The sequence below is a fragment of the Colias philodice genome, chromosome 30 (assembly GCF_061535455.1).
Source record: "Colias philodice isolate Cphi_HAF_F1 chromosome 30, ilColPhil1 Martin Lab GWU primary, whole genome shotgun sequence".
Taxonomy (NCBI): Eukaryota; Metazoa; Arthropoda; class Insecta; order Lepidoptera; family Pieridae; genus Colias; species Colias philodice.
Genome location: NC_143115.1, coordinates 785,671 through 797,545, shown reverse-complemented (window position 1 = coordinate 797,545; position 11,875 = coordinate 785,671). Strand labels below are relative to the sequence as shown.

Here is an 11,875-nt window from a genome sequence, read left to right as displayed (position 1 = left end):
TTTTGTAATATAACAACAACATTGGAGCTTACTAAATATTCGTATGAAAAATTTTTAGTCTCTATCATGACTCTATCTACTATTAATACATCTAATAATTTCTGTTAATATCCTATTTTTAAGATAAACACACAGCTTTGAGGATTTGTTTCATTGATTTTAAAACATTATCCTATTTCCTCGATTTACCATTATAACTAAAAATAAAGTAATAATTGTAAATTACACAGTAAATTAAATCCGACAATATTAGAAAGGAGGAAGCTTAGGGGAAGGCAGTAAACTTATGTTTACTATATATTTATGCATAAAGTTGATTTCAGTCACAATAAATCCATTAGCACAGAGCAGCACGTACAGAGCATAATTGAAAGATTTACCTAAATAATTTTTATCTAATACGTTAGGTCCTTTAATTTTTATTTATTACATAAAATATTACATATTAATCAATGATATTATTAAAAGTTGATGAGCGATGGATCGACGGCATCTTTATTATTTCAAATGAAAGATTGTACCTTGAGAACGTCATTACTCCGCACCAATAGTGATCAAAAGATTCTATGACATCAGACATGATAAGCCAATCACTATTAGTTATGTAAACTTCGGATTCATGTATTGTCATTTGAAGATCAGACTGATATATAAATTGAAAATGGCGTCGTTTTGCCGATTAGATGAATCTAAGATTATTTTATCCGTGATCCTGTTTTAAATTAAACAGATACTTTACAAGACGTGAACAATTTTTTACTCGAACTTTGTAGTTTCGTTTCTTTTTGTTTTGTTATGTGTGTGGAAGCTGTGATGTTCCCTTGATGGGAGATACTTCGAATGTGGTGTTGTGTTTAAGTGTGTTTACATGAATTCGTCGCGGGTATTTGGTGCAAGATGCTGCCTACGGTGGAGGAGAGTCGGGGGTACGACTTCCAGGACCCCGAGAACGTCGGCAAATGGAAGGGCCTGTTCCTCAGTTCGTTTAGAAAGGTTTGTATACAATATGTCAATACTCAAAACAATGTACTATTCGTCTTTCTCACGACGAAATCGACTCTATTTACGTGATTAATGTTTCAAATCGATCGAATTGGCGTATTTGGGTAATAGTTTGGTAAATACGCAAATTTCTAGGCCACTAAAGTAATAGGCCAAGTTCAAGATTATTGTCATTCAGTCGTCTAGTCATCGATTTGTAATAATAATTAAATTGCTTATCAAACTTATTATATCATATCGGATAATAAACGAGAATATAAATAATGAGGCCAGTAGACAATATTTACAATTTGAGGCGTAAAATTGATTGAAAAGATGCAATTTATTTATGAATTACTATTTAGTAAAAAAAATATATTGTTAATATTAAACATGATAATATAGAAAGTATGTTTCCATCAAAATATTAATATCTGTTTACAATATAGGTAATATCTCTTTTAACAAATTGCAATTTAAGCCAAATTTAATAAAAAATATTGGAATTTACTTTAAATGTGACAAAATTATTGTTATAACAACGAAAGACAAATTTCTCTTTCATAAATATTATTACAACATTTTTATGTACAAAGTGACTAATATATAATTCAATCCCATCAAAAACATCCTGTAAAAAACCCAAGTCTCGCAGCTCAGTCTTTCTACCGTCAAAAGTTGTGAGATCCATGTAATACCAAGTCGGTTAATCTATTTAGTGTCTACTTGAAGGACCTTCTGTCTTAAGTTATTACATAAGTTATTATCATGCCAATATTAAAAATATTTAACGTTTTAAACAAATAGATCGACTTGGACATCGCTTGATTTGATTATTATAAGTATGTATCACACTACACAGCACGACGGACCAGCGACCAACAGGAACGAGAGTTTCAATCGCGTGAGGCGCGAGAGACTAAAGAATCTAATATAATATTGTAATATTCATTTTGTTTTCATGCGATGTCCAAGTCGATCTATTTGTTTAAAACGTTAAATATTTTTAATATTGGCATGATAATAACTTATGTAATAACTTAAGACAGAAGGTCCTTCAAGTAGACACTAAATAGATTAACCGACTTGGTATTACATGGATCTCACAACTTTTGACGGTAGAAAGACTGAGCTGCGAGACTTGGGTTTTTTACAGGATGTTTTTGATGGGATCTCACTTCTTTTTGTAGAGCCTTTCTTTTTGATACCACACCAACCACCAACTGCATAAATAACTTTGTAATCCCATATATTTATATGGGATTACAAAGTTATTGATGCAGTTGGTGTATTTGGAAAACTGGACCGAAATTACAAAATATTTAAGTTTTCCCATGATTAAGACACTAAACTCTATATGTATTCCAAATATGAAGCTTCTAAGTCTGCTAGAAGTGCCTTGGACTTTTGATGATCGGTGAGTCAGTGAGTGACAAAATTTAGAAACTTTAACAAGTTGTCATTCTTAAACTACTGGTTCAAATTGACTGAAATTTTAAATATTCCATGTTTATACAATGCCGGATTAGTTACTGAAGATTCAGGTTTCTTGCTTTATCCACAACCGAATTATAGGGGGTCGAAAAAGGCCCGAATTGCTTCGAGAAAAGGATGGTACGGCCGTGCCGCTTTTTTTTTGCTCGACTTGGCGGGGGCACTGCCGTGCCCCCAGATTTTATTTAATGACTCACTCAATAAATATAGTATGACTCATTTCATTTACAAACATGTATACCTATTAGTAAATTTGTAAATACAGAAAATAATATTTCAATGTAAAATATAATTACCATATACAGGTGTTTTTGCTTTAATTAGCTTCACCTGTATGTTTGTATGTAACCGACTCCTTAAGACTCGATTTTGATACTTTAAACGGACAGATTTAAATCAAACTTTGTACACTTATCAAGGATCGGTGACAATACAATAACTTCATGAGAAAAAATATTTTGTAGTTTTTTGAAGTGAAACTTCTTTAGGCGCATTGAGATTAAAATGTCAAGGTCGCTTCATTGCAATACCATCACATCATGGATGCAACGATATTGGTATTTTTGAACCTTACCAATATTATAAAGAAATTTCACTTCTGACACGGGTGCTCGTTACACACGCTTTTTTTAACTACATACATTATTTTCATGTAAAAGTAGAGCTACTAAGTTGATATATTTGCACAATTTTACAATAGCTTGCCTAAAGTAATTAAAGAATCCTCATTGATTTTTAAAAATAAATTAAAGACATACTTAACCAATTTCGGTAGCTGATTGTGTTATACTAACTGCAAAATTGTTATTTCTCATATGTGTAAAAGATTTGAGATGTTGTATTGTCCATTTTTATGAGATAAATAAAGTTCTTTAAGCCAATATGATGATCCTATATTGGTTATCAATGCAGGGACACAGGTGACCCATAGGAGTTTAGACTATTATTTTAGGCTTTAAAATTTTATTTACTGTAATAATGTTACAAAGAATAAGAAAACTTTATATTGTAATTCAATATTTCAGTTTAATTCTAGTAATAAAAGATTAGATTCAAAGTGTTTGTATTCTTTTAAAACAGCAGAATACCAACTAATTTTGATTTTAAATTTAAGAACAAAGATTATGTTCAAGTTATTTTCTTTTAAATGTTCCTGTGTGCCCTTCAAATAAATAAATAAATTAATGGATTTCAGAGTAAGTAAATAACGACAACTCTCACAAATTTCCAGATACTCGAGAACCTCCATCCGACATTAACAGCTGAAGAGAGTGCGCTAGAGTTTGTCGAGTCGCTCTGTCTGCGGTTGCTATCCATGCTATGCGCTATACCGGCGCCGGTTACTATACAGGTGAGAAAACAAACAAACAGCAATTGATTTTTGACGTGATAACGTCTGTAAAATGGTTTTAGTCGGGTGACATGTTCAGAAACTTGTGTCACACCAAAACCTCACGAGCGCGATCGCAGGTATAACGAGAGAGAGACGGACCGATCTCCCGTCTCATCTCGAGCGCTGCCACTGCATTATGTTATCACGTAAACATCTCGATCGTAAACCTACTTTACAAACAACCAATTTTCTATCACATAAACTAATCTTATTTATTTTCAAGGACGTGGAAGAGCGCGTGGCTCGGACATTTCCAAACCCGCTAGACAGGTGGGCGCTCACGGAGGCGAGAGATGTGCAAAAGAGGAGGAAATTACTCCTGCCCGCTGATAAATTGCATCATTTGTTGCAGAAGGTATGTATTGTGTGATCGCTAGTTTGTAATATAATTTAAATGTGTACAATGTACATACCGATTAAATTGAGAATGGGATCGGATTTGCGCCATTTTTTATTTTTTTATGTTCATTTATGAAAGCAATAAAGTAACAAGACGTTTGTATTTACATTTGATGTAAGATATAGGTAATAAAAACAAAAAATAATAATAAACCGTTTTTGAAATGTGAAAAAGAATAAGTAACTACCTAAATCGGATATTTAAATGACACTAGTCGATACGAAGTATACACATAAAAAGTGAAGTCCCGTGTCCCCGTAGTGGGGTAGGGGGCAGATGCATTATTCATACATCTGTTTCACTGATCGATTTTTCTTTAGGGACAAGTAGGTGATCAGCCTTCTGTGTCCTGCCAGACCGAGACATTTTTTTTTTTTTTTTTTTCGTCTCCACCGTGAATCGAACCCATGACCCCTCGGTTCTACGCTCACGCGTCAACCACTGTACCGAGGAGGTGGTTTATACACATAGATATCATGATATGTCTTTGGCTTTCTTATTCTTAGCTTGAACGCACAATGCAATAATTAATAAGACTCAACAAAAATTATCCGAAACAAAACTCTACCTACGCGTCTATTAGGCAGAGTTTAAACTCTTTGAACATTACTGCCACGAAATAATGAATTTCAACATCAAAAGGTAACATTATAAGCATTTTTCTATCTCCTCAATATTGTCTCTTTAACCATTATTATTATTAACGACTTATTTAATTTTCAGGAAGTATTACCTCATAAAATAGACGTGTCCGTGACGAGTTTTATAACGGCCATCTTGGAGTACATTAGCACGGATGTGTTGAGACTCTCCGGGACTTTCGTTAAGGAGATATCGCAAAAATCGGGATATCAAGTTATCGAGAGTGGTGATATTAAGACTGCTATGTGCGCTGATAAGGTTAGTTAAATTATTTCATTGGTAGATAAATTTAAGGTTCACTTACCTACTACATTAAAAAATAAATTAGGAATTTAAAGAATAAATATGTTTTCTATAGCAAGTATTTGGTTCTATAAAGTATTGTATTTCTATGATTATTAATACAATGTATAAATATGTAAATATGTAACGGATGCTAACCTACATGCTAAAGAAAGTTTTAGTACATAAGCTACATTGCCAAGTATCATCAAAATCTGTTCAGTGGTTTTCGTTTTAAACAGTAACAAACTTAATTCTGTACCTTATTCTTAAAATACCGCTGAATATCTGCAAATTGATCGATTGTGATCGATTGTGAACAAAAAAATTATCTCTACCTTGTTACAAACATTCGCGTTTATACTATTAGTATGATGTAATTTTTTCACTTTTATACTAAACTATCTTCCGCCCACGACTTTGTACGTGCATCCCCGTTTTTCCCCGTTCCCGCAAGAATTTCGGGAAATCCTTTCTTAGCGGATGCCTACGTCCTAACATCTACCTGCATGCCAAATTTCAGCCCGATACGTCCAGTGGTTTGGGCTGTGCGTTGATAGATCACTATATCAGTCACCTTTGAGTTTTATAATTATATATATAGATGACTTATTTACGATACACAAATTAATGCATTTTATTTTAAATGTAATTCTTTAATTTTGGTATTTATGATGGCATAACATTTATTTTCAGCTGTTAATGGACATGTTCTACCAAGAGTCCGAGCTAGCCGGTGTAGCGGCTGGTGTCACAGCCCTAGATCGAGGGCGTAGGGCTTCGCTAACGTACGGGGAACTCGTGAGAGACTTACTAGCCGATGAGCGAAGCTTTCTGAGGGACCTGAACTTGATTATACGAGTGTTTAAAGATGAATTGGAGAAGATACTGCATTCTGATACGCGGGTGAGTTGAAAAAATGGTGAAGTGTGAGTTTTTGTGAGTTTTGGTGAGATTTTGTGAGAAAATATCAAATAATATAATGGATTATAATGGTATAATGGATTTATTATACCACTAATATGATTAAACCATTAAGGGCTGATTTTTCAATCCTTGGTTAAAACTTATTCGTCAAATTAGAGCTAGCGCGCACGAGCAACTTTGTCTCCGCAACTATTTTGTCTCTCCCACCCATGGGCTAGTATGAAAGTGCGCGCACGTAGCGACGCAACTCCCCATACAAATTGATGGGAGAGACAAAATAGTTGCGGAGACAAAGTTGCTCGTGCGCGCTCGCTCTAAGGGGCTGACTCCACGAGCGAGAGAATCGCGGCGATATTATCGTCGTGCCACGTATTTCTATACACTCTCTATGGAACCGTCTCCACACGGCGATATTATCGCCGCGATGCGACGAGTGGCAATGAGCGTGCGAAACGTCATTACATCGTCGCTAGCCCGCCGCGACCAGCAGCGGGCTAGCGGCGAGCGCGCGGCGGGCCCGCTGTCAAGTCAGCGTCATTTCAGCGTTGCCTCTGGTCTTCTCGTAGTTCTCTTCAAGGAAACGTGGTGATACCGTTACGAGTCGCCGCGGAAACGCTGCGATTCCGTTACGACTCGTGACGATACGCGGCGGAATTATCGCTCGTTCGTGGAGATTATCCGACGATATAAGGGCGGACTCGTCGCGATTCTCTCGCTCGTGGAGTCAGCGCCTAATGTATAAAACTACCATTTCAAAAACGTATTCGTGTTTGAAATGGTAGTTTTATACATGTGACAGTTTACGTGACATTTTAATATTATCGTGTAATACTTTATTGGACGGATAAGTTTTATCCAAGCATTGAAAAATCGACCCTTAGTGTGACCCTTTTTAAAAAGATATACATTTTATAAATACATGTTATTACTGATTTTACATGATAAATTATAGACAGAAGATGAAAGGAATTTGATCATGAATGAATAAATAATCGAATTAACCCTTGTTACAGACAATATCGTTGATATTCGGCAACATAGTCGATATTTACGAATTAACGGTAACGTTGCTGGGAAATTTGGAAGACGCTATGGAAATGTCACAGGACTCACCGCAACCGTATATTGGCAGTTGTTTTGAAGGTAAATACATTTTATAACTAGACTAGCTGTGCTCCGCGGTTTCACCCGCAGTGCTCCGCTCCTGTTGGTCTTAGCGTGATGATATATAGCCTATAGCCTTCCTCGATAAATGGGCTATCTAACACGTAAAGAATTTTTCAAATTGGACCAGTAGTTCCTGAGATTAGTGCGTTCAAACAAACAAACAAACTCTTCACCTTAATAATATTAGTATAGATGTTATTTTATTGACTAAACTACGTTAACATTGATAAAAGTAACGTTAAAATTTAATAAGCTTTGCCCGTGGTTTTGTTTTGTGTAGATTCATATTGAAAAGTTCTTCAAAAAATGATAGTTGTCAATCCTTATATTGATGAGGACTTTAGGAACAAAAAAGGACTTTGTTAAAATGTGTCCATAAATTTATGCATTTAACCGATATAAGAAAGTGTTTTAGTTTAATTATTTCAATGAATGTTTGAAAATAGTAATATTAGTGTTTTTAGATTTTACGTATTGGACAGTTTAATTTTTTTACTTTATTATACAAAAATTGTGTCAAAAATATTTATTTATTTACTATATTAAATGTTTCTCATATTATTATGTTCCACTGTATTTCTAATACTCACAAAAATGTTCATTAACATCAATTCGGGTTTTGTATATGTTGGCCTAAATTTAACGATATATTTGAAAAATGTTATCATCAACATCGGCTTTTGTGCTTTACATACTGGACATAAATTACCTTTATTTTAAACTAGCTTTCCGCCTGCGGCTTCGCCCGCGTTTTCAAAAAAAAACCCGCATAGTTCCCGTTCCCGTGGGGTTTCCGGGATAAAACCTAGCCTATGTCACTCAGAAATGATGTAGCTTTCCAACAGTGAAAGAATTTTTCAAATCTGCCAAGTAGTTTCGGAGCCTATTCAATTCATACAAACAAACAAACAAACAAAAAATCAAACCTTTCCTCTTTATAATATTTGTATAAATGTATAAATGTATAAATGTATAGATACGGAATATAATTATATTACAGAATTGGCAGAAGTAGAGGAATTTCGCGCGTACGTGCGGTACGCGAACATTGTCACACGGAAAGAGTCGAGGGACGCGTTGCAAAGGATCGTGGACGATCCTGAGGTGATTATACCTAATGTTATGTCCTAAATTGTCCTAATATCCTAGAAATATAGTACTAGGTGTCGTACAGTTCTATGTCCTTAGCTTATTAATATAAAAAGGTAAACCTGAAATGTGAATGGATATTTAGGATAAAAAAATTGTTTGTCTGTAAAGTTGGTTTACTGACGATAGTTGAACGTGACGTCCGATTGTGCTTCTTTGTCGCTCGTTCCGCGCTCTCGCTCGCACTTCAAGCCTTACATGGAACGCCTCAGAGCGAGGTAACGCCGCATGAGTCATGTTTTTTCGTGCGTGCAGCCGGCTCTATCGAATTATAAGACGTTGTCACGTCAAAATCTGTAAAATACGATTTGAAATGTATGTCAAAATTGTAAAAATCGTCTATCAAGAATATTATCAGCAAGCGGTGAAACTGTACCTTAATCTTGTTTAAAGAAAAATCTAACATCAGTGATCGTACTTTATTTGAAAGTTATAAATTATTTGCATTAAAATTTGTTTAAAAATGTCTGTAGGTACACTTAAAAAATGTCAATAATTTTTTTCTATGTTTAGAAATTTTGCAAAAAAATCTATTATGACTTTAATCTTTATTTTTCATACAGCTCGCGGAACGTCTAGACACAGCGGGTCACGGTTTTCGTCTGGCCGTCAAATACTACTTACCAAAACTACTACTAACTCCGGTATCCCACGTGTTCCTCTACCACAGCTATGTGCTCGCGTTGTTGCAAATAGCGCCCACTAGTGATGATAGAGAGAGTTTTAAACAGGTAAGTGTATTTTCTACCATAGACTACCAAAAACTACTATAAACAAAGATAAAATAAAAAAAAAACAGGTTGGCCCAGGAAAAAGATGAATATCGAGTATAAATATGCTAGTAAAGCTACAAATAGCTTTGAAACAGGTATGTTATTTAAAACTACCCGCAAAATACTTAAAAAGTTAAATACGTGACTATCAAAAACTACCCCCCAAAAAAACTATGTAAAAATTTGGCTATTGCTGTAGATAGAATCTTCTATATATAATAAAGACAGTTTTAAACAGGTAATTAATATATAACTACCCGCAAAATACATAAAACTGATCCCTATATAAAAATAAATCAACTTGACTCAGTATACAAATAAATATAACATATAAAACAATGACCCAAAGCTACAAGTTACTACTAACTCCAGTATCCCACGTGTTCCTCTACCACAGCTATGTGCTCGCGTTGTTGCAAATAGCGCCCACTAGTGATGATAGAGAGAGTTTTAAACAAGTTATTAGTGTTAAACTACCCGCAAAATACTAATAACCAATCCCAAAGTCAAAAGAAGTTATTTTACCGAGGATAGAAATAAATAGCAAGTGTACATGTGCTGCCAAACTACGCTACGCAAACTAAGCTACAAATAAAACCAAGTAGCGTTTGAAGCAGTTTAAGTACTTTAAAACTACCCGCAAAATACTTAAAATTGACCCTAGGGTAAAAATAAACCATTTGTCTTAAGAATAAACATAACATCAAGTATACATATGCTGCCCAAAACTACTAATAAATCCAACTAGCGACTATACCACAGACATGTATCAAGATAGACTAAGCGAGTGTATGTACTTCCCGTGTCCAAACTAAGTTTATGAACCTTACTTGACGCTGGCCTACACTCAGTCCGCGCTTGCAGTTCGCCAAGGAAAGACGTGAAGCTGAATAAAGTAAAATGCCGAATTGCGCCGTTATAAACTGTAGAAACTCCACAGCTGTGAGTGGCCGAGTTATCGGAGATGTTTCCTTCCACCGGTAAGTAATTTTCTAATCAGAATATGCACTATTTATTTTTAAATCAAATAAAGAATATCTGTGGAAAACGATCGTGACAAACATGGATACCAAACCATACGGAATGATTCGGAATACATTGCGGCTTTTACTTGGCACGGTAAAGATCGCGTCGTATGATAACAAGCAATGAATAGCGTCTTCTCATTTTTCTGTTCTCATTTTTCTGTCCAATTTTGTGGTTAGTGATGTTCATTTGATGCAACAGTTCTCGATTCTAATCGATTTTATAATCGAACAGAAAAATGATAATTTGAAGGAGCAATTTTTCAGAAAAAAAGGCATAGATTTTTTTTGTCATTTAATACGACTTGACCTAGAACTTTTAAGTATTTTAATACAAAGGTACTAAAAATAAATATTATGACATGGACGCCATTAGTTAAAGTGTCATCTTGGGAGTTTTTTAAGAAAACTCCTTATTGCTTAGACTATGTCTGTTTTTTCAGTTTTCCAAGTAACCCGAACATAAAAGAAAAATGGATCGATGCAACGGGACATAAAGATTGATTGATTGTTTATAACTTTATTTTATCATTCCTCTGTCTATGGTAATTATCATTTTTCTGTCTTGAATCGATTTAGTAATCGATTACGATTCATTTATTTGATCATATATCATATTATACATAGATCTAGTTTGATCTGATTTCTTTCGATTTACTTCGATGGGATAGGACGATACTAGAATCGCCGCGCGAGTGGCGTCCTAATCGATTAAGCGTAAAATGAAATTACCATCACTAAAAAGCGCTCGTGACGTCATAACGCGTCAAGGTCAGTACAAAAAATATGACACGCTTGGTTTTCATACAGATCGCGGTACTTGCGTAGTCTATCTATGTCTGTGGACTATACAGATAGTTTTAAACAGGTTTGTTTTATGTTATAGTACCCGCAAAGTAGTTAAAAGTTAAATGAGTGACCAAAAACTACTCCCCATTAATTTGATTGACCGCCTCCTTGGTACAGTGGTTGACGCGTGAGCGTAGCACCGAGGGGTCCTGGGTTCGATTCCCGGTGGAGACGAAGAAAAAAAAATGTCTCGGTCTGGTAGGACACAGAAGGCTGATCACCTACTTGTGCCTAAAGAAAATCGATCAGTGAAATAGATGTATGGATAATGCATCTGCCCCTTACCCCACATGGGACTTCACATGAATTTGATTTTTTTTTTATATTATTAAAACTGTTCTCTATATTTAACTATGTCAATCGAGAATAATGAAGCTTTGGAATGGCATAATGAATAAAACATATTTCACGCATTTCTTGGGGTTGCTCAAGGGTCAGTTATAGGTCCTATACTATTTGTTTGCTTTAAAAATGTGACTTAGAATAAAAATGTGACTTAGATAAATAAGTTTCTTGATCAAAAGTATTCATATTAATTTTCTATTTACAGGTGGAATGTAATCTACATCCAATAAAGAAATTATTAGTGAAAGCATTAGGAAATGGACCAAAAATGTAAGTCTAGTGATAATAAATTATTTATTGCTAACCATTTTTTATTATATTTTTAAAGTGTAGCCGCGTTGTGAATTTTTTGGTAGCTGCGGTTTGGTTTCTTACGAGTTCGCACCACTAACTTTTATGGATGTTATAAAATTAGAAATTATTATAGTTTTCACTTCAATGTGTTTCA

General features: G+C 34.7%; 1 protein-coding gene across 1 annotated transcript in view; it reads left to right on the top strand.

Moving 5' to 3' along the window:
* The first annotated feature begins 664 nt into the window (after positions 1 to 664).
* Positions 665 to 11,875, top strand: part of Sos (Son of sevenless guanine nucleotide exchange factor) — a 44,932-nt gene continuing 33,721 nt past the window's right edge. Inside the window, exons 1-9 of the mRNA XM_089713327.1 lie at positions 665 to 993; positions 3,707 to 3,826; positions 4,092 to 4,223; positions 4,992 to 5,168; positions 5,889 to 6,098; positions 7,133 to 7,262; positions 8,287 to 8,390; positions 8,999 to 9,166; positions 11,633 to 11,697. Of these exons, the coding sequence (XP_089569453.1) occupies positions 898 to 993; positions 3,707 to 3,826; positions 4,092 to 4,223; positions 4,992 to 5,168; positions 5,889 to 6,098; positions 7,133 to 7,262; positions 8,287 to 8,390; positions 8,999 to 9,166; positions 11,633 to 11,697 (1,202 nt within the window). The 5' untranslated portion in view covers positions 665 to 897. The remainder of the gene's footprint in view (positions 994 to 3,706; positions 3,827 to 4,091; positions 4,224 to 4,991; positions 5,169 to 5,888; positions 6,099 to 7,132; positions 7,263 to 8,286; positions 8,391 to 8,998; positions 9,167 to 11,632; positions 11,698 to 11,875) is intronic.